General features: G+C 40.8%; 1 protein-coding gene across 1 annotated transcript in view; it reads right to left on the bottom strand.

The window, feature by feature from the left end:
- ZNF521 (zinc finger protein 521) overlaps window positions 1-26,960 on the bottom strand; it is a 226,448-nt gene that overhangs the window by 13,397 nt on the left and 186,091 nt on the right. Inside the window, exons 7-8 of the mRNA XM_009077235.1 lie at window positions 16,981-17,112; window positions 14,183-14,298 (exon numbers count right to left, since the gene is read on the bottom strand). Coding sequence (XP_009075483.1) covers window positions 14,183-14,298; window positions 16,981-17,112 — 248 coding nt within the window. The remainder of the gene's footprint in view (window positions 1-14,182; window positions 14,299-16,980; window positions 17,113-26,960) is intronic.

Raw genomic sequence — 26,960 nt, 5'->3', positions numbered from 1 at the left:
TGACTTTTACAGCAGATGTCTGTGCCATCCTTCTGCTTCTAGGCAGACCTGCTCAGGCTGTGCTTGTAAGAGCACTGAGAGGGTAACAGCATTTTAAAGCTCTAACAGAAGAAAGCAAATAAATAAAAGGTCTGTGCTCAGATGAATGATGTGGGGTAGAGAGATCAGAATTTAGTACTACACACAGATACCTGCTATCAGCAATAGAGCCATGTCATAAATTTGATACGGGTGAAGTTAGCAAGATGATATTTTTGGATCTTGATAGGCAATTTCTGTCTCCTGCATTTTCAGGAGATTCTCAACACTTTGCAGAATCCGACTCCTGCACCCATTCCACTTCCTTGAGGGACCCAATATGGTCTCAAGGTGCTCCTTTTTAGGCACTAGGAATTAAGATTTTGGCCACAGGGCTTGCTTTTCTATAAACCAATGCAATTGTCAAGACAATCTACAAACTCACCAGAGAATCGTTTCTAAGGGTCTTTGAAATACCTCTTTCCATAGATATATTTCTCTATTAAGTTCTGCACAGGAGTCCAGCATCTGCAGAGACTTACAATTCTCTGCTACATTTTCAGACTAATTCCTGTACAATCACTGTATGTTATTGTAAATCCATGAGGCCTAAACATTCAAATCGTGGGCTACCATAGTCCTCAGTGCACGTTAAAGCATTTCTAAGACTGCCCGAACTTATGCCAGCTTGTAATAGCCTCATGGGATTGTTATACCAATTAAAAATCTCTGGAATTCATCAGAGTCTGAGACATGCCTGTGAGGACCAAAAGGGAGTGATACAGAACCAGCTTGCAAAATAAATAGGATTTGCTGCGTACTGAGGGAATCCTTGGCTGTCTGACTAAGGTACCTTTTATACTGGCAGGGGATGCAAATTGGAGCCTGAGGATCTGCACTTTCATTTTCAAAGCTCTTTGCAAACATCAACCACTTCACCTTCACACCATTGCTTAGAGGGAAGTAAATATGTACAGTTCCAGCATCTTCTGTTTTCTGGAGGTGCAAAGAAGCACAGGGCATTCTTACAGGCACAGTCTGTGCTCAGGCACAAGAGAGCTTTTGACAACCTCTTCCTTCGTGGGCAAATGAGTTTCCCAAGGCCACCATGGGAATTGGTGGCAGAACAGGGTTTACTGGAGAGATCCTGCTATCCAGCCTGGTACTAAGTTCATCTTGCCTCCCCTGCAACACACCAAAGCAACTTGCTGGAATTCCAGACGTACACTGCTTTGCTGTAGAGGACAGATTACTGCATGTCATCCTCTATAATCTCTCCTGTAAGAGGAATTCTACATGCTTCCTGGGGACCTCCCCCTTTGCTTTCCCCCACAAATGGTGGCAAGGTTAGAGACAAGTTGTTTTCTCAAGGCTGAGATTAAAAATGGCTCTGTGTTTTGCTAAACATTCCTCTGAAGCACGGGCAGCGCGTGCGTGTGTGTCTGAAAACGACCCCAATGAAAGGAAGGAATGAGAGATGCTAAACAATGCTGTGCAAAGTTGCAGACTGTTCGGCTACAGGCCAGAAAATGAATCCAATTTTTCATTCTGTCATTATAAATATTTCAGTGCAAATGGTACTGATTTTCTGCAACTGTGGTTAAGCAAAGGGCCTCCAAGTGAATATTTAAGGAAAAAAAAAAAAGGAAGAGAAGAAGAAGAAGAGGGAAAGGAAAATAAAAGAAAAATAAGAGGGAGGGGGAAAATTAAGGTTAGCAACCAATTAATTTCAAACTTTCAGTGTAAAAGATTCTGGGAAAAATTCTACAGTGATGCAGCGTGTGACTCGAAGGAGGAAAAAAAAACATTTACTCTGCTCTTCTTCTGACAGTTTCTCATAAAATATCTGCAGTCCATCTATCTTTTAGTACTCCAGGCTCCTCTGGAGAGCAGAAAATAGTAGTTTAAAGCTCACTTCAGTGCCAGTCTGCGGGAGATTGCTTTCCACAGGACCCCTGCTGATGGAGGCCTAGGGGAAGAGGCCCAGGAGTTATTCAATCAGTCCAAGGCTCTGGGGCGGCCAGGGCTCCTTTGAGGGCTGATTATAAAGCTGCCCTCCTGTTGCCTGCCTCCGAACAGAACGAAATGAGCAGCCTCTTGCTGAGCAGATTCTGCAAGAAGGAATTTCACCTGTCATGGAGTTTGTCAGAATTTCAAGATTTATCTTGGTGCAAAATTAATAAAATACCAACTAGGATTTCAGCCTGACTACTCAGCTGTGTCATCTCAAAGTGATCTTTCACCTAAGAAAACCTGGACACAGAGCTACTGAAGTCATTCTTGCCCTACTTTTGCTCAGGAGCTTCGGCAGATGCTATGACTGAATAATAAAATGATTAGAGGTGGATTTCCTGACAATTACATCCAACGTCAAGTGCTGGGTGGGTGCTACCGTCCTAACGCGTGACCTTCCACCTTACTTCTGTATTTCCTAAATCTCCCTGGAATAAGCTAGGAATCTGAAATAGAAAAAGATCATTTCTGCAGTTTATAACCTAGCAGGTCCCTTATGGCAGCACATCTGTTAAGTTCATACATTGGTATTCCAGGTCTGGATTTGATTTATAAGTTTTAAAGGAATACAAACAACAGACTACATAAGATTACATCCAGTGAAACACTGCAAATTAATATGGCTGTGACAGTCAAGTACATGGCCTTTTAACTATATTCTGAGTTTAATACTGTGGTAAGGTGCCAGGTTGATAAAGCATCATCTAAATCTCTGTGAACTGAGTTCAGTTCTTTCAAAGCTAGACAGTCTCACCAGTCTTCTGACAGTGCCTTACAGCAATATTAAGAATAAAAAATCTTTGTACACTACCTGTTTAGTTAAGATTGTACTATCTTATAGCACTTGGTCACATGAATTTCACATCTCAGGCAGCATAGAGGCAATTAACTTGCAGCCTGCAAGTGAGCTTTTCAGCTAAAAGAGGAGATCAACTTGTAGAAAATAAAATGCAGCTGAAGGGTAAATAAATGTTATCCAATTAACAATGCCATTGGTTCAGATCTTGACATGGAGCAACAGAGATACACTGTATCAAGAAACAGCAAAATATGCCCAGATTGGGAGCAAAGATGCATTTCCCATCAATAGCTCTTACCCTACACTGTGGTGATTTCTCTATACTGTTCAAAGCTGCTGTTTGAAGCAACGAATCTACCTTTCTGACTATTTTCTCCTCTGGATTTTCTAACAAGAGCTTAAAGCAAAGGGTAACATATCCTTTTCCTAGCTCCTCAACCTTAAATGACAATTCAACATTAATACACATCATAAAGCCACCTTTACCAGGCAGTAGTAGTCTGACAGTTTTAACACCAAGAGATCTCACAGTAAAGACAGAGAGAGAGAAAGCATGCAAGTGAATGCACAGATGGTGGGAGGGGACACAGGGTGCTCTCAGCAGGCTACAGTAGAGATGCATTAACTCCACAGAGGGATAAGGGCTTCCCACCAGTACAGTCATGAATTATAACTGAGCATAGGAGTGAGTTCTTAGTGCCTGTCTCACAGCAAATATACTGTTCCATTTTCCTGCACAATCACCTTTCACCTTTACAAATGCAAAGCAAAGCAAAATGCACCACTAATATTTAACAATATCACAGGTTCTTTATCTTACATAGAACACATCTATACACAGAAGTATGGAGGGGAAGCAGAGCATTCACTGACACAGAGTATCCCCGAGCAAACTTACACACCCATGATCCATGACTGTGTCTAGCAATTCTGCTGCAAAATGAGACTAACAACACAGACAAACAACTAAAGTTGCACATAGAAATATGTGTAACTCAGCAGTATTGGTTCACGGGAACTGAATCATCTCTTTCTCTCTTCCCTTGTTAACAGGGTGGAGGACACTCAATTTCAGCTTTGAACACAAAGGAAGCTCGACTTTAAAAAAATAAATCACAGGAGCCTGCAAAAATCCACTCTTTTTCCATCCCAAATATTTCAGCCTCAGTTTGATCAAAGCATGGTGAACCTGATCCCAATAACAGGTAGAAAAGCTAAACCTAAAAGCAGCCTCTCCTGGTTGGGGTTTTGTAACAAACAGTTCTAGTTGTGTAGGATCTGTATTGGAGTCTTTTTGACTAATGCTTGGAATGGAGTGGCCCAGTTATGCTCTTCCCCTCCCCCACCACCACCCCCCAAAAAAAAGAAAATAAAAAGAAAGAAAAAAGAAGAAACGAGACCACTTTTGAGCCAAGATTGCTGTTTACTGGAGTGTCTCTTTATGAATCACTGACCACACCTTGTTTTCCCAAACTATCTGCACCTCCTCCCTGAGGGAATTCATCCCCTCCCAACTTTCCTCCTACTCAATGAACCTATCAATGGAGAAAACTTGTTATTTTAGGCAGCTGAAAATTCGACCAGTGTTAAAGGATTCTTTTGCCATGCCTTTCACTTTCGTTTAAATCCTCAGTGTTCCTGTTCTAAATGACAGCACGGCAAGCACTGCTTTTAAGCACTATTCATCTTGCCTACCACATCTCAGCCTTTCACACAGAAGGCTGCGCTGTCTCCAACAATGGAACCTTCTCCTTTATAGCTTGAGGGCAGAGACTCTTACTAGCTGTAGACTTGCTATGACAATAAAGGACACAAATGTGAATTTCTCATAAAATATGGGTTTGGCTGTGGAGGTACCTGGCTTTAGAAAACTCTGTCAAGAGCAAACAATACATCTTTATCCCAAATGCACAGCAGCCACACAGTTGAAAGAGGTTTTCCAAATGATCTAACATATCAATGGAATCAGGATGCTTGTGAATTTTACACTTTTCTTAATTTTGGGTCTCTAATCGATATTTTAGCTTCCTTCACACTTAATATACTCAGTTTGGTTTGGCAGCATGTCTTGTGGAACATAACAAAAAACCAAAAGAACACCCTCCCCCACAAATCCCTGGAGCTTGAGGAGATGCCCTGTGGTGGAAGAAGGTAGGGTTCAAACTACAGATCTAAAGAGATTGCAGACTTGATGCTACCAAGCCCCTTTCCCTATGCTTTGATACCCTGAAAGCATAGAGGGGTGAGGATGCTGGGGTATACAGGAGCCACAGCAACCTTGTGCCAGTGCTGTGGAGGGAAGAGGGGGCAGACCTTGAGCTGCAAACTTTCAGTGTTAATGGTGTGCCATCACTCGTTGGGAAATGACAGGACCAGTGGAGAGTGGAGCCAGGAATGAGGAGCTTATTCATGGGGATGGAGTGAGGGGGGCCAGCAGCGGGGTAGGGGGAAGGGAGGCAGATTTGCAGAACTGGCCATGAAGCTCCTCAATACACCATAGCTGGATGCTTCATAAAGTAACACTGATGGCAGTCCCGGAGATGGCCATCTGTTGTCAGCTCTGGGCCAGATGAAAGATAATATAATGGCAGCTACTGGTAGCTAACAGCAGGGCAGTTGTAGGAAGGAATGCGTCCTAGAATGAAGAAGTGGTGCTTCCTGTTTAGCACAGAAAATCAGTCATCGATATCAACTACATTAGCAAGAAATTAATGGATGGACAATTAAGAGAACTGAACTGATCTACCAGGAAATTAGTCATATGCAAACAGAGTGCTTATTTCTTCTGCTTACTCCAGGTGTATGTGCCAACTGATCTGACTAATGGCAAGGTGTAGGCTGAAACATTCAGGGCACAGATGATAAAACCTCATTTTCTGCAAAGGGCAGAATTCCATTTCTAATGATTATTTGTGGGTCAGGGAATACATTTACTGCTTCCCCTGCCCTCAATCTACAACAGGACTCCCTGATGCTTGCTGAGGTTTCTGTAAGGACTGAGGGTAGAAATTGGCCTTTATGTAATAACTGAACTTCCCCTTATTATTACCATGATTTATTTTTACAAGTGCCTTATCATTATTATCAGCATCACTCAGCAGAAAAAATGTTTCCCTTCCCGAGCACTGTTATTTCTATTTTGTTTCTTTCTTTGTCCCATAATCTCTTTTCTACTTCCCTTCTACTCTTTTGCCTTTCCTTTCCTTCTTCTTCTGTCTTTCTCTTTTTCTTTCTGCAGCAACTTTTGATTTGCTTCTCCAAGCACACCTTGCTGTTCCATTTGATAAAAATATCAGAAATTATGGTTTTAATGTTGACATGTAATATCACAGATATGTTTCAGAGTCAAGCTTAAAAAGACAAAGGAACAGTGGTGCTTATCTTCTGACTGCCATGGTTTGCTTTCAGACTGGAGACAACAAACTTAATTTAACATATTTGCATGACAGTCTTTGCAGTCTATAACCTATACTGTATTACCTGATTCTGCAGAATCTATTTAATGTGGACCATACAAGTCAAGATGGAGAATAGATACAAAGCATGAGTTAATTTTTTGTAATAGATACTCAGATTTTACAAAAGGAATCCTGCCATATAAGAGCCTAAACAGCAAGAAGTAGGCAAAATAGGGACATATATTAAAGCACATACACTTTTGGGTATGACTCTATTCCCCTTAAAAGACAAGAAATATACATTTTTGCTTATTTTTGAATTGGTGTAGCTCAGTACTTACTTTGAACAGTATATTTAACTTTCAGTCCTTTATCATTTTACTGTTCCTTAAGTCTGAATTTGAAATGGTGTATTTAAAGGTAATATTCATTACTTAACTGCTACACTGTCTTTGTCAATTAATTCAGTATTTTCATCAATAATATCACTCAAGTATCTGAAAAAAACAAACCCATAATTGATTCAATTCCTCCAGAAATGTAAGGAATGTTCTCTCAGGTAATGTATGGGGGATGTTGTGAACACTGTTTCCTGCTTATTTACAGGAAAAAGTGCAGGAAGTTTCAGAGGCTGACTGTTGTATGCAGAGTTACATGTATATGGAGTATGTGGAGATAAGTAAGACGTGTTAATACTACGCCCATCCTTGTCAAGCACTATTTAGTGAAATCAAAAGGGTCCCTGAAAAACTCTGGCACTTTGGGCTTGGTGGGCTTTGCAATGTGCTATAAATATTCATGAACTAACAAAGTACCCACGGGGAGTGTTTACATTTGAATGGGCCAATCAAAGGAGGGTGAACTCACAAGCTCCAAACCTGGATATTTCTTATTTAGAAAAGAATTACCGCATGAAAACCTAATGTGGCCGTAACACCCCTCAATCCCCAGGAGGGAAGGGACACTGGAAGGGAATCCAAAGTATTTCTTTTTGTATTTAAACTTTGTTTGACATTGAAGCAAAAGACTTTGAAGGTACGCCCTTAAAGAGCCTCCACCATGCTGCTCTTGATTGCCTTTTTGAGAAAATTTGCAAAGAAGGTAATTCTCCCTTTTAGGGAAAAAAAGTCTCAAATCTCAGGAACACAAGTCTGAAATTTTTCAATCTTGAAAGACATGGAAAAATACCCAATGCACATACTAGTTCACATATATCTACCTGAAACAGAACACACAGTAAGAGTTCAGGAAAAAAAGCACTCAGAGTTGCAATGCATGCAGTGCTATCTAGTTCCCTCAAAACATAAGCAGTAATTACAATCCTAGAATCTCTGCCATACATATTATTATCACCATCCTCACTCAAAGAGATGGAGAACATGCACAGTTATGTGGAGCAAGTTAGTACCTGACTTTGCAACTGAATTTAGCCCTCCTGACTCCTAGGCATTTACTCTGAGAAAAGCAACCTGACTGCCTGCTAAGGACTAAGGCCAACATTAATGAATGTGGCATCTGTATTTAGGCATCAAAAGGGTTTTGCTGAAACCTTAAACGATGCTATGGCTGCTCAGCACCTATGCTTTTATCAGGGTTCCTAACTTCGGGCATTTATGACCTGATTTCCTGATGTACTCAGCACCAGCATCTTGCACTGGCCTTAACTGCAGCTAGAGGTGCTCAGCACCCTCTCAGAAATAGGCCACCGAGTTTGAAAATGTTGGCCTAAAGCTTTGACTGTTAATTGGATTCCAGGTAGGCTTCTTTTTAAGAAGAGCTGACAAAGTTATTCCCTGCTGGCTCCTGGCCTTTGGGGCCTAGAAAGCCAGCATCTATGTTCCACTCCTCACCCTTAGAGTTTGGGGACCTAGAAATGCCAGAACTATTCTCCAATTTCACTTAAGAAATGTTTTGAGGCCTTTTCTTTGTGAAGAAAACATCCTGCAGGTTTGAAAGTTTTGTCCCTGTTTTGTGTAAAGAATATAAATTATTCACGGTCTCCCCTGCTGTCATGGAAAGCTCACCAATGGGACCTACATGATACACAGACTCGACTACTGTGGGGGCCTTGATTAAACAATACTAGATGGAGGTAGTGGTATCACTGCTGCTATGGCTGATGATATTCCCACACCATTCCTTTCCCAGCTGGCCCCAGAAGGCCTCTGCCACAAGGAGACAACCCCAGCCCAGGTTAATTAGCAGTTTTCTCTAGCTGACCCCCAAATGAGAGAATATCGTGTTTGAATCCCAGCTCTGCCACCGTCTTCACTAAAGGTCTCAGTCAAGTCTTTAGTTCTTGAAATAGCCTAGAGCTTGCTTAGTTCTGCTCCAGCTTAGGTCAAGGGTATTTTAAAGGCCATTTTAAACTGTTGAGATTTTTGGGAGCATTTTACAATGCTGAGATCTTTGGAAAGTTTAACTCTTAAGGAAGTGAGGAAGAAACTAGAAGATTAGTTTCAACAGTGCTAGCTTTGGAACATGAAAATGTTAAAACTGGAAATCCAGAGAAGGACTCACATAAAGCTTCATAAAACTTCTGGAGACTCTTCTATACTGCCTCTGCCCTGCTTTGTTTCAGCAGCTTGTACTGGGAGCTAAGAATGTTCTCCTGCTGTTTTAAGCGACATGAGTAACATCTGCTATGAGTGCTTCATTCTTTCTTTCATCCTTTCCCTGGGGAAGGAGCTGTGTATTTTGTTTTGGTAGAGCTCTGTTGTTGTGGGTTGGGATTTTGGGGAAGGTTTAGAAATCTACATGCAGGTACATGTTTATATGAGAGAATGGAGCCTTTGGCACATCTAAGTGCACCCTGCTCTTAAAAGCATTAAGTTGAGGACATTCATAGTAACACTTAACTGCTGTGGAAGTCTACTCCATGCTCCCAGGCCAGTCTGTAAGAAAGTTTGAGCTCCTGAGCAAACAAGCTTCAGCTCTTTGATAAAAACACCCACAACGCAGGGCTGTCAACTTCCACATTGTTACCAAATGAGAAGAACTTCTCAGGCCATCTCTAAGATGTGTGTTACCCAGTCCACTAAGAATATTAAGGATTGAGTCTCAGAGTGGGACTCGACAAACATGTAGGAAGGCAGTGTAGACAGCAAGAGAGCTAGCTGGTTGAATATGCGGCTGGTTTCCTTTGCTACTGAGGACCAGTGCTGCAGCTCCGTTTTAGCTGGAACGTCCTACAGGCTGATGGCTTCATGCCCAGGTATTCTGTGCTGATGGAGTCCAGATGGGAAGCAGCAAGGGCGTGAATCACTGAGGCCAGGTCCCTTTTGAACAGGATGGGAAGCAACTGCTGATCCAATTATTTCTTGCCCTAGTTTTCATGTCTGTAAAGTAGGGACACTTAACTACCCCAGGGGCAACTAATTATTAGTCACAAAATGTTAAGTAAATGTTCTAATTCACCAAAAAGGAATATAATTTTTGTACTGGGCAAAATGAAACTGAAAGATCATGTAATCTCAGCTAGCATCATATTTGAAACTATCACCATTGATAAAACATTAAAAACATCTGCACAATTATTCAGCAATTCTATTGGACATTGGTATCTCTCTGATCCAGCAACATCTGCAAAAAACTAAAATGAATTCATTCACCCTGGGTAGCATCCCATAAGAGTATCTCATTCCCCCACGACACACACCGCAACATGTTGTGTTCCTGGAAGTGTTCGTGGCCAGGTTGGATGGGGCTTTGTGCAACCTGGTCCTGTGGAAGGTGTCCCTGCACATGGCAGGGGGTTGGAACTAAATGATCTTTAAGGTCCCTTCCAACTCAAACCATTCTATGGTTCTATGGAAATAACACCAGGACTGGAAATAGGAAAGGAATGGCTGCTCCTCATCAGAGCCAAGGGAAGCACAAACACCAGATCAAACATCTAAGCCTAAGTCCAAAGACTAAGGCTAAAGAAACAAGCACTGGAAATAGCATGTGGACAGGAAAAAGAAGTTTTAATAGGGACAAATTCCTTTATCATAATTTCATGAAAATTCAATACTAAGTTAAATTATCAATAAGCTTCTTCTCTTCCTTATCAGTTCAATATTATGGCTGATAGATGGAGAAGGTTGTTTTAGCTATATCTACGCTGTACAGTGAAGTGCATGGTCCAGGTGTTCAGTTAGAAGATTTTCAACTTTGGGGAGAAATCTAGGCACCCTACAAATGCATCTACCTTGCAGCTTCCTTGTCTGATACCTAGATTTTAAAGATTGTTACAAGCCTATTTCTGAAAAGCCCTTATTGTGTTAAGCATGTCTTATTAAAAGCTTTCCATTCTAAAGAATAAGCATTTTTGGGGACATACTTTTGCAAGTCCATTTCAGAAGTATAAATAGACCACGTAGCCTTTGGAACATGTAAGTATGAAAATTCACAACTCGAAACACTCTTAAGGCACAATTTGCTTCTTTTCTAGGGAGGTAGCATTTTCAAAAATTTAAAGGCGATTCTACAGCTATGGAGCACAAAGACATTTAAAACAGTGTAAAAGGAAGACAAGGGTGAGCTATGGAGATGATCTTAAAACAGCTTCCTGTAAAATCTCATTATTTCAACTTACAGGTTGAGCAACACATTGCAGGTTTGATTTTCAGGACTAGTCATTTACTCTCTGTTCTCATCAGAATGTGGTCCTGTGGGATTGTCTTGCACTCCTAGCAAGGGTCTGGAGTGAAATAATGGAAACTTCTAGAGAGTACTACTTGATTTTTGCATTGAAAAGGTGAGATGAACATAATATGTAGGGCTTCTTATTTTCCTATAGCCCACTCTTTCTGAACAGCAGTGACAAAATGCTAAGTGAAGAATCACACTGGGCCAAATGCCAAGTTAAGCACCATCATAATGCTGTACCATACATGTGGACAGGGCTTCTATGCTATTGTGTTCTGCCCTGCTCTACCTTTCTCGTGTTCTCACCTTGCCTGCCCTACAACCATGGAGTGCTGTCCCTGGCTTCTAATCTGAGATGATTAGCATCTCCCATGCATGGAAGAAGTGCTTTAGATGCATGTTTAAATTAAAAGCAAGGACTGCTCCTGATAGAGGGAATAAATACATTGTTATGCTACAAGCCCCAGCACAAACCACGGTGATGTGAAAGGATAGAGAAGCATAACCTGGGGCCTAGTTGCCAGGGATTCTACTGCTTCAGTTGATAGATGCCTGAACAAAGTGATGCCTCCTAGAATAGGTTTTAAATGAAAGTGCACTGGAGATCACTGTATTTTCAGCAAAAGCAGACTCCAAAAGTCTGTACCTACTGCTCTGCCTAAGTGCTTTGCTGCCCTTTCACCAGCCTGGGTAGATAACTGGAGGTGAGAGCAGAATGCCAGTGATCCCAACAAATAAATGCAAATTGCATGATGGTACTGCATTTTTTCAAACATAATGCATTCTAAACTGGGGTGGGGCTACCCAAGTTAATTAAAATAATAACAGAATGAAATAAGTGAATAAGAAAATGAATACCTTTTCCTTTTTGCTAGTGTAGATAAGCCAGAGAGAGGCTGTCTCTAAGGGTATGGAGATGTGGTCTATTAAGAGGCTTCTGCAGCATGGAACTACCAACGCACTGATTGTCATCTAGCCAGTGCAGAGCAGAATTTGTCTCTCTGTAGCAACATCCTTTTGTGCCCTTCACTAGAAAACCAAGTGCTTCAGTTATGTTGAAGTTACAGTGAACTATGCTTAGAAGGAGAGAGCAAAACCTTGCCCTTAGTCTTGGGCAGGAATAAATTTTGAGTGGAAAAATATGTAGTTTTCCATTACCATAAAAAAGCTGAAGGAATCTGCTTGGGACTCCATGTATTTTGAAACAAAAGTGTGTTTTAGGAGGGATAGACTTGTAAGGAGGTGACCTCTGTGTGTTTTGCATCTTCACAATTCAGTTAATCATTCTGCTTTTTAAAATCCAGTTGGAATTATACTGTTAAAAGTAATTTCTACCTCTTTTTCCCATGTCTTACTTTTCATAACTGTCTTTTGCATTCCTGTACCTTGTCTCTCTCTGATTTTTTTCTTTTTTTTTTCCTCTTGGTCTTTTTTCCCTAACAATCTCTCCTTTCTTTTTCCAGAAGCAGTGTCCCTATTTCTCCCTACTTCCTCATTTTGGTTATCAGTGATGAACAGCAGAATTTGTGAAAATCAGTAAGGCAATAATATTTAAATATTTTTTCCTGAAAAAATAGTTCCACCCTATTGGAAACACTCAGTAAAAAAACCCCCAAAACTCAGCAAGTGTTTTGACCTTCCCCAAAAAATCAAAGAAAATGATTAAAACTCCCCAAACATCTTGTGAAAGAAACACATACAACAAAATGAGCTTCTGACCTTTCCTCATTCCACTCAGTTTCTCCTTTATTTTTCTCACAAGTCCAATAACTTTCTACACAATCCAGACTGTTTTCTGACTTCAGAATTCGATCTTGCTTCTTTCTGTCCATCATTATGTATGACTGTCTTTTTCCCTAAATGTCCAATTTTTTATTTGCTTTTCCTCATCTTTCTCTTCCACTTTGGATCAGAGTTTGCATGCTTGCATGAAACAGATTTGGATCTATCAAAAATAGGATGGAGATACTGCCAGTCACCTTGGAGTGTTACAGGTGTGGTACTGCAGGTATGACAGGAGTTCCCATGGCCTAGGGGTCCACCCAGAATGAGGTAAGGAAGGCTATCAGAAAGGCTTTATTGCATATTGTTTTCATGCAGAAAGAAATCAGGAATGAAAAAATGCAGTGCAATCGACACGAGTATCAATCTCTCACACAATGAGTTCATGTGTGGTTTAAATGCTCTGATTTCTTTTTCACCAATGAAATATTTTACATTGTCATGCCCAACATTGATATCAGGTTTTCAGCATGTAGAACTTTCAGCAAGTGAAATACCAAGTGGCGATATGCATGCACATGCCTCACTAGCCTATTGCCTCTGCTGATGAGATGAAATCTAGATCTGGCTCAAAGCAAAATTAATTGTGGACACTTAAGTCAAAGTACTTAAGAGATGGGGACTCATGCTATAAAAAACTACTGAAAAACCGTAAGTGCTGAAAAAGCTCTTAATTCCAAATAAAAAATCACATGGCAGTCTATGCAGGAAAGGCCTTACTGTGCAAATATTTCTCCTTTCACCATCCCTATAGGCTGTCAAAGACTGAAAATTTTTTCTCTGTCAACCTATCTTAATATTTCAATATAAACTACAATAATTTAGAAATATTCTTTTGCAGTTGTCTCAAAGTGTAACACTACATCAGGAATAACATACCACCATCTCTCACTGCAAGACATGCAGTGCAGAACGTTAATGTATAGTAAATAAACCCTTCATCCAAAATTGTTTTCAGATCTTGTTCAACATTTATTTCTTCCTCTCTGTCCTTTTGTTTACTGTTGGTAAACAGTACCATTACAAGTCTGACAACAGCCCACAGGAAGACAGTGTACCATTCATTTGACCACATTTTCCCCCCGCCAAGTTAGTATTAATGGGGAATGGCCAGCAAGTAAACCAAGATATATTATGTCTGCTACCCCCTTCCCCCATCATAGACTCCCACTTTAGTGCATAGCTTTTCATGCTTAAAGACAAAAGAACAAATTTATTTTCCACTTCAGTGCTTTACTAAATGTTTTATGGATATCAAACAGGAAAATAGGATGCCCATTTTTCTATCCTCAAGAGCAGGTTGAGCTGAAACAACCCACAGTGCAAGAATCCAAAAATGGATTCAGGCCTGCACCAGGTAACTTTCTGCCAGCACCTTTGTGAAGCAGCATGAGTTGAATCATCTGCAATGTCTCTTGTCCTTCCCTCATTCCCATCCTGATGATAAGCAAGTATCAGAGGAGGTCATGGGCAAGTAAAGCTTTGAAACAGCTATCAAATACATAATGTTATTATAACTGCCAGGAAACAAGTGTGGTACCTGCAGCTCTGTTTGGAAGAAGAACTTCTGTGGACACTGTGTGCAGTCATAGATCTTGTCCTCTTGTCCATGGGCTGAGAAAATATGCTGCTGCAACTTGTTTGCTTGAACAAACACTGGAATATTAGACAAACAACAAGCTTTTCACTATTTCATATTGCAAATGAAGAGTTTTTTATAAACAATATCTGTTACCACTCGTCAATTCCAAGACATAAAATTAGGCTACTGCACTCTGATTTCACCTTACACTGTTTCTGTAATGGGTACCAATGATTGCTACTTATCTACAAAGGGTGATCCTTCTTCTAAAACAAATGAATTGAAACAGATCCCTGGTTTAAGAAAAAAAAATCAACAAAGGAAAAAATGACCCTAACAGGACATACAATGAAGATTTCAAATATAAAAATCTAAAAATGCCATTTCCTGTTCAGAATTATTTCTTCATGCTTACTGCACTTTGATTGAACACACACAAAACTTATTTCCTAGCAACCAACAGGTTTGAAAAGCACAGATGCCAAAGTCCTGTTTACTCTGTGTGCCTGAAGTTAAAGCTAACAAACAGCTCTGTATTTAAATGTGTTAATGCTAAAAATTATATCCCACAGCTACACTGGGGCAATGTCTATAAATGTGAAAAAGAACTGCAGGTAAATTCTCTTTGGATACTTTAAGATCAACCCTGCCTACACACTGAATGCAAGGGTTTCAATAATATAAACATGTTCAATTTTAATGACTACAAAACAAGGCCCTAAGACTGTGTAACAGTTTACCTAGGAGACATACTATTAATAATTAAATTGTATATGCCAGAGGCAGTGTTTGGGTTGGCAGCACTGACTTCTGATGGATGCCTGGTGCACTGTGACCTAAAAAAGTTTGCATCTACAATATTAATCTGTATAGGCAGGGAAAGGATTTATTAAAGATGCTGGCATTTGACTTTGACTCCATTCCTAATCATTAAAATTATTCTAATTGCGAGGCAACAAAAAACATCAGAATATTGTTCTTCTGAGTCATACATTTTAATCACATTTCTCATTACCCCCGAAAAAAAAAAGATCAGATTCCATTTTCCATATAAAACTTATATTGGTGATTTTTACTTCTTGTTAATATTCTAGCAAGATATGCTGAAATAATTTAATGGCATACTGCTAATAAAGCATCATTGTTTATGATTAATGCTCACTGTCTATTTACCCCATCAGCAAAAAGCAAAAAGTATTTCACACAAATTGAAATCGACTTATCTCCATACTCTTTAACCCATTTTACAAGGCTACTGGCTCAAAAATTAAAGGATTAGTTTTATCAGGGATCTTGCTCACATGGAGAACCATCAGCGGGTACTCTTTACATATGCAAGTTTTTATGTTGTGTTTACAACACCCCAAACTTGGAAATCAAAGACCCGTGACATTACACTAAAAAAAGATCACATCATAAAGTGTAAACAAAAAGATGGAAAAAAATTAGTGAAATCAGTAATAAAACTAAAAACTCACAAAATACCTGGCTGACAGAATTACTGAATGCAGCTGCCTCACAGGCAAACTGTTTACGGTGGTACTATCCATGCTCAGACACCATTATGACAAGCTGTGCAGTGAAGATGAACTATGTATTTTTTTAATTTTATAACCCACAGAAATGTGTGAAACCTGAACACAGTGAGGTAATAATCATCACCAGCCACTGTATCTGAAAGATGAAAAATTCAAATTTAATTTTCCTCTATAGCACTCGCTTAGGTTTTATTGGGAGAGGAGCTGCCAAACAAAGAAAAGTAAAATGAAGGTATTAAAGAGCCTATTTGCTTATCAATGGAAATCTTTCACTTCCATTAATGGAGAACAGAAACCTTGAATGGCTTCCAGAATTAGCATGCCAGTGATGTGAGAATACCTAAAGTGTGTTTTGTCATGTTTGTGATTATCTTTGATTTTCATCTTTTAAAGCAAAATTGGGCATGCAAGCTACATATTAACACTTATGTTTTAGGTTATCATTTTATGAAATGTTCTATTAAGAAGTCCTTAAAAAAACTCACAACAACTCAGTAGGCATCCTTTTAATGTGTTTTCATTTCCAACAACAGCATTTTTCTGTTCTTCATTATGGCCCAAACACTGCAGTGCTTAGCCCTACTGGGTCAAGTCATTTTCTCACTTGGGTTTTACTGCTGAATAACACCACTGACTTGGGGAGGATTATTCCACACTTGGACTTGTGTCAGGGGAGAGCAGAACTTGACTTGTGGCAAGACAGCATGGTTTGCTTTCTAAAGCACATTACAAGGGTGTTTCTTCTCACCACAAGCCAACAAATACATGCATGTGGGCTCTCTTACCCGATCAGAGGAGAATGCTGCTGCACAGGCTATGCCTGGGAACTGGGGCCAAGCTCTGCTCTGAGTTTTATTGTTTCAGATGAAACATCTGTAGCTTTAAAGCACAAATTTATGGGCAGTTTTAACCTTGGCAAGTTTGAAACAAGGAAGTAATGAATGTGATACTGTGGAAGGTAACAGACTATCACTTCTGTAATTATAAAAAACTCAAACTTCCGACAGAAGAGCTTGAAATGCAGTTCCTACAGATGGATGCCTGACCTTCCAAGGAGCTCAGCTTTCTAAACGATTTCTAATCAATATTACTAATGAGCACAGATGTAATGTTCCCTTCTAAAACTGACCTAAAGCCAGCACATGACACATTTTTAATTGGAGTTCTGCAAGGTCAAGCTAAGGGCATGACTGGAACAAGCAGTTGATGGCCTCCTACCTGTAAAGCACACTGGACATTTGAAGGTGCCCCCCATGCCTTCAAAGCTGTGCTCTATCAGGTGGCACTGAAGTTTGGCAGGAGAGTCGAATGTCTGATTGCAGAGTTTGCATTCATGGTTCAGTCCTTCATCTGCAGGAGAAATCAAAGGAAAAGTGAAATTTGCCACAGCCCTTATAGCAAGAAAGTCCAACGAAATCTATGAACTGGAGAGTCTTTATTTTCCTAAGCTCAGGAAACTGGATGCCGCTCAGCACCCACAGCTGTTGAAATGTTCTCTTACCTGGAATATTTCAGAACATACAAAGCTTAACTGGGCAGTAAACCCACAGATTTTCCAGATACAATCTGCACCAGACAGGAATGCAGAGCATTAGACTTCAGTAGGAAATGATGACTATGACCCGAAGCATCATTTCTTAGCAGACCCACCTGAACATAACCAAGTACATTTGCAAAAGAGCACATAAAGAATTTAATGCTGATCACACATCATCCCATCTACCACAGGTAGGAACTGTGAACGCAGTTTTTGGCACTCTGGCTGAGGTGGAGTTTCTTGTAACCAGCATGAGAGGGGAGGGTAGTTTATTCCTTCACATCACTCCTGCTCCACGTTCCGAGTCTCACGGGAATACAGGAAACCTCTTGCAAGCCGCAGGATTTCAAAACCTCCCTTTCTGACAATCCTGGAATTTTTCCCTCTTTATTTGCATTTCTCCTCCGAACAGCCCAGAAAAGTCCCTGTGTGCCTTCTGACACAGCTTTCCCGTTCATGTCCTGTGGCTTTAAAACCCTTCCCGCTCCCTGCCGCTTGTTCCTCTGCTTCCTCCCATTGTCCTCCAAGGCCGGCTGGTGCCTGGCACCAGGTTCCCTTCCTGAGGGTGCTGCAGGATTCATCCTCTCCGCCCATGAGGGCAGTCAGCTCCTGTCCTACTTAGAAACAGTTGCTAGGTGAGAAGTGGCTTCCAGCCCTGCTGCAGAGGCCTCAATTCCCACAGCGCCGCTTAGAAAAGGTCCTTCTGTATGTCACTTGTGTGCTACACGAGTAGCATTGATCTCACAGGTAAATACTGTATCTGATTATTAAAAAACAAGCGGGGATGAAATGCTTGGTGACTGGCACGGGTCCTTGCCATTGCTCAGGTGGGAAGGAGTGGTGCAGGAGAGCATCCTGCCCGTGCTGAACCCACAGGACGAGGCAGTGCCTGCAGCCGTGATTAGTGACTGTGATGACAGTCGTTTGTGGAGGACAGTGCGAGCAGAGACAACGTTTCACATCCCACACAACAACAATCCTTCCCACCAGTGTAAAGAGAACATGACACAGTGCTCTTGTAGCCGAGTGGGGCCGCATGCCCACTCAAAATGATCCTTAGTAACTTGTCAGAATTGAAAAAAATGTCAATGGCAGCCCTCAGCTTTCACTTATGTTTAGTCCAAAAGCTAAATTTAGCCTTTGTGTAAGTCACGGCATCTTTAGCAGAGGGGGAGAATTAGAGGGCTTTAGGCAGTATGAACTAAGCCAGACAGTGGAGGCAGTTCTGCAGATGGGACTACTGAAAACTACCACCATGGTTTCTATAGGGTGTCAGAGCTCTTCACAAGGAGAAGGTAAGGGACAGACAAAATCCAAGAAACTCAACGATTTACACAAAATTGGGGTGGGTGGTGGACTGTCTCCTTTGGAGTAAACAGGTAAAAATACACTGACTTAAAGTATTTCTATCTTGACAGCAGTCTGTAACTGGGGAGCTCTCCCTTCACTGAACACCCAGCTCTCATAATGTCCATAGATACAATGCTTCCATTGCTTTTGATGGTACTAATGTATTTTACATGTAGCGACTGTGAGAGGAATGCAGAACACCATTTCAGCTCTTTAAAATAGACACATTGGCATGTGGCTCTTTTTTCAGCTCTCCTGCTTCCTGCCAGTCTTGGTGCCAAAGGTACAGAAAAGCATGGCCAAGCATCGCCTGCATGCTGACACAGTAAACTGCAGCCTTCCCTTCCTCCTCTACCCAATCCTTCATTAAAGCAGTGTTCAATGTTCCTGACTACCTCCACATGCTGCAGAGCTTTCAGAGGGTGTGAAATGGCAGGCCTGGTCTGAGAGTCAGCTGAAAAATGTTGGTGGTCCTGGCAATCCCATGCCCACAAACTATTGTCACTGAAGTGCCTGTCTCTGTTACCTACATCAGACAGAAGAACTTGACTCCCAGCCTGCCTGACCGGGCACCAATTTATAGCTGGATCCACTGAGGACAGCTGTCAGCACAAACTCAGGCAAAGGCTCGGGTCAATCTCAGCTGTTTTGACACAACAGCCTCTCTGGAGAGACTAGAATATGGAGGCAACAAAGCACAGGCTGCTGAGGTACACATCCCATCCAGCCAAACTACCAAACACACTGGTAGTCAGGTACCACTCGCTGATAATATCCTGCAAAAAAGACTCCCACAGGAAGATTAAGGGTAGGTGACATTTTCTCATCTGGTAGGTGACACCTTTTGTAACTCTCCACAGATAAATTAGCAACCATTTATCAAATATATGCTAATAGTTTCACTAGGAGGGAAAATTTTCATGGATTCTCAGGAGTTGCCTGAGATTTGGGATTTGCTACCATCAGTGACAAATCCTGACAAATCAGTGACAAAATTCCTATTGCTACTGCTGAGAGAAGACAAGTATGGCCCATGCAAGCACCATCAAGGGGAGCATGAAGGAAAAGAAGCTGGCATGCACCAGTCTCTACATCTAAGAGAAACGGCCACATCCTGCAAGGCAGGCTGTATGCTGCGTTATCCCAACAGGCAGTTGTTGTTTCAGCATCCTGAAAAGAGAAGGAATGCTCAACAAACCTTATATAAAGGTCTCTTCTTTCCTGAACTTGCTAATTAATTATGAGGACTGTACAGACTGACACACATCACCAGATCATTTCTCCTACATCCATATCCTTGCTGTAACCAGACAGACAGTTATGAAGACAGTGCAGGATGCCACAAAGGGCAGATGCCAACTAGAAAGCCTGTAGGGTGAAGCTTCTCCATCAAACTGTTTGTGCTGATATGCATAGTCAAAGCAATTAGGACAAAGGGAGCTCCATCTCAGGATCTTCCACATGTCAAGGTGAAGATAATCAGTGACAATTCTCAAATCACAGAGTTACTGTTGGCAAAGTGTAAATGAACCATGCTAATCATTCTTGAGCATAGGAACGCTGAACGGGGAGTTCTTCAAACATTCCAAGGAAGAAAGACTTCCTAAAAAGAAATATTTTTATATGAAGCTACAGAAGACAGAGAAGGCTATTTTTGTTTTCATTACCTTCGCTGATGAGGAAAAAGTAGGAAGAAAGGCATGCACTCCTGATGCTGAAGCAAAACGAATTTTAGTTACACAGAATTTGTACTTGCTCAAGAGGAACTGAACCCCATTAAATGTGACCCTATTGTATTTCTCATATCACTCAGATCCAAGGCGATCTCCTGGTCACAGACATCAAACCCACTTTGATTACTCTATGTTGCAAATCCGATTTTCCTAAAGGCTTATAAACAGGGTTTGAAAAATCCCCTCACCCACTCGCCTGGGGCAGATAGGAAACTTCCCCAGGCAAGAGACATCAATTTGTGCAGAATCTAAGCTTTCTCTTAAAAATAAAGTGGTGTTAGTCTCCTAGTTCTAAAGACTGTATTTAAAATATGATTACATTTGTATAACTAATAGAATAATATTTTTCCTATGTCCTACTGTTCAGGGAATTATAAACCTCTCCTTTCACATTCTTTTTCTCCCAGTTTGTGCACATCACCTACTCTGTGCTACATCCTTGGAATAAAGGGAAAAGTTCCAGTCCTTGAATGCAAGAATGTGGGACCGGCATGATTTAAATTTAAGGGAGACAGATGAGGTTACAGAACTGGCAGAAGAGTCAGGACTGCTGGGTTCCATTCCAAACTCCAACACTGACATACTCTTATCACCTTGGGCATGACAGTGCGGCCTGTGTTTCTCAGACTACCCATCTTTAAAGAAGAGGTTCCAATTTTTCATTTCTTCTTTAACAGGCTGACCTAATTAGGATCCCTTAAGACTTTTACGACAACCAAAACAGTGGAGCTGGAGAAGATTCCAGGACTATCTACCATACACAGAAGACCCAGAATTACTGCCATCTGCCTTTGAAAATGTTTAAGATAATATTTCTAGGCACACAACTGCCTGCTTGCCTGGGTCACACAGCACTGTGGAAGGATGAGGGAACAAGGTTTAGTCCCTGTCCTCCACTCTCCATAGAAGATTTAAAAGCACGGCCAGCATTTTATCTCCCACTGGCATGAAAGAGCCAGGGTGTGGCAGCTCTTGCAAAGGTGACAGATGTGGAAAGAGGATGCAAAGGGCTCTGTTACCCGCTGGCCCCTGTCTAGCTCTTCATGTTTAGCAAACAATCTGATAGGGTGCTACGGAAGCGCAAAATATGATATCATTAATAAATAAAGGGACAGTGAAATGTCACATTTTCAGTTTCCGTTTGGGATAAATCTGAAATGGAATGCAGTGTCAGATACAGTCCAAGAGGCTCTCCTTCCCTGCAGAACAGAGCTACTGCTCTTTGCTCTTACTCAGGAAAAAAAAAAAAAAGAAAAAAAAAAGGAAGAAAAAAAGTGCTGAGCAGCTTTAAAAAATTCAATCAAAATAATCTGCTCTTTGGAAAGGTGGCGGCTGACAGTAATTGGAAAATACTGTCTGACTCATTTATTAAAGTGAGATTCAGAGTCAATTGATTTAATAACCATTAGAATATTCTATTAAGGATATAATAGGTTGGCACAGCCCTATTTTTTATTAAGAGTTATAGGTAAGAAATAAGCAATGCTATGGAATTTTAGACAACTGCTGTATGGATTAGACTAAAAATATGGCTTGCAAAATAGGTATAAAAGCAGCAAGTATCAGGAGGAGGAATAGGAAAGTACATTACAGTGCAAATGAGTTAGCTGAATGATGAAAAAGAAATGAACCTTTAATATAAAGCCTGCACTTTTCCAAATCTAACAGAAAACTATGCACTGCATTCCCTGATGCGGTACATCGTAAAACAAGTCTGCACGTTCTTCACATTATGGGTCCGGCAACTCCATAAGGAAAGCAAGAACAAAGTACCCTCTGTACAGCACAGAACTGCTGCTTACTGTTGCCCTTACATGCTTGAGATATGAGCTTGGACATGGTTAAGACCGTGCAACATGGATGGGGATGGTTTACTCACCGCTGGTAGTCAAATGAGTTTGATGTGTGCAGAATTTCTGCATAAGTAAATTACTTTCCATTTGTAATCTTTATTCAGATAGTTGGAAAATGTAAACATGAATCAATTCCAAATAAATGCATTCAATATTCATATAAATGTTTAATATTTACACAAATATTAAATGTTTCAGTGGGGGTAGGTCGATTTTAATTGAGGTGCAGCCCATTACCTCAGCAACTAACTTGATAACCAGCTATAAAAGCAAACAAAATCAATCTTCGTGCTGAGCATATACTCATATTTGGGGATCCTCTGTCTTTGCATCAGCTATCCATACTGCAGTTACTGAGCAACTTGTACAGCAAGCAAGATGCCCCCCACCTGTACCCCTGCTGGAGGCATTGCTTTGGATGACCTGGCCCAATTTGTGTTACCAACTCAAGTCACAACTCGTTCATTTCGCAGAAGGCCCTGACATTTCAGTATACACTTTAAACAAGTGGAACCCTTTAAGCAGCCTCTAGACTGTGTGTCCCATGTTTATGCTTCTTGCTCTTCAATAAAAACAAAACTAGAGCAGCTACAAGCAAATGTTCACTGGCTGACTTACATGCAGCTGTTAAGTCGGTAACCACTGGGGGCCCTCTTATATTGTCTGATCAACACTACAGCCATTACCAAGTACCAATTTGTAACAGTTTATAAGTAACTCTTTCTCCTATTCACCCTCGAGGTTGTCCAGAAGGGTCCTTGTGCCTTCTACTCTGAATAAATCTATAGGCAAAGGTCCAGAGATGACAATGTCCTCCTGGTAAATTGTCTAGAGGCTGGGTCCATTTTTAAAAGCATCTGCTAAGAAGTAGTGTAAACTCTGCCCTCCACACACAACGCAGGAATGAAATGGCCTGCAGGCCCTATATTTTTTTTCAGGTCTAAAGCTGTACAGCTCCCATATTCAATGTGTTTTCTTCATAGTTTCTTTTTACCAGGCAAACCATGCCCCTAAACCAATTTCCCCTTCTTCACGTTGCTTCCACTCTTCCCCAAGTTAATTTTGCAGCACACACTTATAAGCCAGAGATCTGAGGAGTAAGGAAGGTGCACCGTGGATGACAGCCACCCCCTCGGCTACAACATCTCACACTGAAAACCAGGGAAGGACAAAATACACCAAACAACACAATAATTTCTAGAGCGTAGAGCCATCCTGGCTTATAGTGCTGTGCTTGCCTGAACCTTTTTAATTCTACTGGCCACATGCCTACACACTCATTAGCCTCTCCTGAGGAGTAAGGAAGGTGCACCGTGGATGACAGCCACCCCCTCGGCTACAACATCTCACACTGAAAACCAGGGAAGGACAAAATACACCAAACAACACAATAATTTCTAGAGCGTAGAGCCATCCTGGCTTATAGTGCTGTGCTTGCCTGAACCTTTTTAATTCTACTGGCCACATGCCTACACACTCATTAGCCTCTCTGTGCCATTACACCTCATTCCTTAATTTGGTCTTAGGGTCCACTATGGCAAGTACGTACATGACAAGTACTGTCATGTGCTAAGGAACACATAATACCTCTTCCAAGCCTGGAAGCTGAAATGAAACAGTGCCTGAAGTCTCCAGCACCACATTCATAATTTCTCCCTGACTGTATTAATACTTCTGACATTCTCAAATTCTCAAACATTATCACAACCACTCCCATGAAAAAAATGATCCACCATGGTGTTAATTTTGGAAGCTGCCATGAAAAGCATGGGAATACGGTGACAAAGGAGGAGACACAGTAAAGGCAAAGAATACAGCTGGAAGTTGCAGTAGGAAGAATTCAGCTGGAATTTACAGCTGTGAGAACAACCTGTCATGGAAAACATTTTTTTCAAAATCCTAACTAACAATTCAATCCTGGTGGGACAGGATGGAGGATTGGATGGAAAGACAGAAGTACACCCATGTTTCAGCAGCACTGTCCAGGGCAGGGCACCATATGTTAGGAATCAGGAGGGTGGGGGAAGGAAATACCTTCCTCACTCTCTAGGCACTGTTATCCTGCACAAATTCCCTCTTGTGCCACATACTACTGCTCATGTAGGCAAATCTGTGAGGTGGCCTGTGTTTAGTCTTACCACCACTTTTATCCAAAATCATGGTAGTTAAAGAAACTCAAAACACCAGGCTGCAATCTGAGCAATGTCTTTCCCCTTGCTTATTTTAAGTTCAGAACAATTTCTGGGCAAGGCTCTGTGGAAGGTGGTGGACAAGATGCAAGGAACAATCCTAAACTCCTGAGTCATCAACAACTATATCCTCCTAAGGGGACAGTAGAGACCAGGCTATGACACTGCCTTGAAGGATACTGGCCAGCACTAGAAGGAAGGGGATGGGATCTGCACTGTGCTGTTGAGGCCAGGCTGTGCTGACTCCCAGCAGTATTGAGTAGGAAGCTTTATTCAATGTGCAGGGAATAAATCCTACAGCCTTTTGCAGTGTATTGCTAAAGCTACAGCAAAGGGTGCTGATTGATGGAGTGACAAAGAGCTGGGATCCACCTCCTCAATTAAAGCAAAAGTTCATCTCTCCAGGGCCAGATTTTGAAATTAGATCTGCTTAAGGGAAAGCCAGTCTACTGCATCTTTCATTCCACTGTATTTTTGTCTGAAGCAAGGGATGCATTTCACTTCACCAACTGTTCACTTTTTTGCTTGGTTGCACTCACTTTGGCTGCTTGTAAGTGAACTCTTCTTACCACATGTGCCTTGTATGTTCTATTAAAGCCACAAATTGTCTGGCTTCGGTGAGGCTGGATGAAAATAAAAGAAGGGCAACTGGCAGAGTCTATTTCTTAATAACTGTCATGTATTCAGCTCAAGCAAGAACGATTTAAATACAGCAAATGCCCTCTCCATCAAACAACAGCATTTTCTGGGCAACTGGCTACCAGGAGAGAGTTCAGGAATTCAGCAACAGGGTTATTCACCAACTGATGGGACATGCATAATTTGCTACTCCTTGTCTGTAACTGCACCAGAAAAAGGTATTAAAATTTATTCAAGAAAAAGGTCTGTGTTGCATCACATAGCTACACACATTACAAGGTTACACTCCATCATTGCAATAAAATCCCATGTGATAGTGCTTATTTTGGAAACTGTTTTATCATGGGATATAAAAAGAAATTTAAACCAGTACGAATAAGCTGAGTGGTATGAGTTATTTGTAGACAGATGATCCAGCTCAACATTTACCTTTTCAAAAAGCACTTAGTAAACACTGATTAAAAACATGGTGACTGATCCTTCAAACACTGGCATAACTAGCTCAGGGGAGCAGGCCTCCCTTCTTACTTGATTCCTGCCTAGACTTTTTGTGGGACTAAACTCTGCCACAGTGTGCAAAGTCAAGCCCTCCATCCTTATGCTGCACAGTGAGCTACAGATTATTATCTGCATATTACAGATAAAGAAACCAAACCCCAGAGCTGCTAAATGACTGTTTTCCCATCCTAAACAGAATGAAAACTCGCTTACTAAATTCCAGTGGTTGAAGAATCAGACTCTGCTTAATCTTCCCATCATTATGAACACAACGTAGAAATTAAGGTCAGAATTGACTTTTTCTTTGTTCTCGTCTGTGGGCTAAAAGCCTATTTCTTTCCAAGAAGAAATTTTTTGGACCAGATCTTCTCTAGTACAGTCAATTACAATTTGAATGGCTCAGAGATTGCCTGAGCAAAGTAGATATTAACAATTTAATCAAATTGCAGGGGAAAAAACTAATAAAAGTGTCACATTTGCACTCAGATGAATTAAGAACAGTGAAAATATAAGTAAAAACTTTTGGGTTTTTTAGCATTGTTTATTAATTTTCAATATTTTTGTCCACTGTGTAGGCTACCGTTTCTTTTTCTTGTTCTTGCTTTCTGATTGGAGAACCAGCTTTCTTTTTCATTTGATGTTACATGCCTACTAGTAATGCCCACTCATCTGGGACTTCTGGAACTGGTCAAAGTATATGTATATCTACTTTTAAGTTTTGCACAAAGAAAACACAAATTTTTAAAGTAGGAGACGATATTTCATGTTGCATAAACTAAATGCAAGCTGTTCTAAATTTAGTGGTACTGGGAAAACATCATGCATGGAGACAATCAAAGTGTCAATATTAATTCTACACCACAGTGGACCAGCAGTAGAAATTACGTTTTGTACACAACTCTCATCAGGTATTTCTTTTGTTCTGAGTATACAGAAAGGGTCAGAGTTGCCTTCCTTGTTTTGGCATGAAGTCATTAGATGTCTGGAAGATAAAATCTCTAAATGCTGAATTGCTGTTTATCTAACCTACAAAGAATTGCCTGCTTATTCTTAAAAGACGGGGAAGAAAAAAGGAAAATGGAAAGAACAAGTAGGATAGGGTAAGATAGAAAGGATAGGATAGGATAGGACTCAGGCTTACTCGTATTACTGCGTATTTGAATTAATAGCACGAAGAAGTAACTGCTTCTCATACTTTCTAACACATCAGATACTCTTGCTATCTTTTTTCCCAAATCTGAATGCCATTATATGAGTCAAATAGTATTTGTCATATTTTTACATAGGTAAAGGACACTTTGAAAGGAGCAGAAATTGCTGGGATATAGATACAGCTCTTAAACTCATTTAGGGGTGTATCAACCTCCTGTTTTCTTTTCTCTTAACCTCCATCTTCTCA

The sequence above is a fragment of the Acanthisitta chloris genome, unplaced genomic scaffold (assembly GCF_000695815.1).
Source record: "Acanthisitta chloris isolate BGI_N310 unplaced genomic scaffold, ASM69581v1 scaffold34166, whole genome shotgun sequence".
Classification (NCBI taxonomy): domain Eukaryota; kingdom Metazoa; phylum Chordata; class Aves; order Passeriformes; family Acanthisittidae; genus Acanthisitta; species Acanthisitta chloris.
Note: the sequence above shows the minus strand (reverse complement) of the source record. Positions and strands in the feature narration are given on the sequence as shown.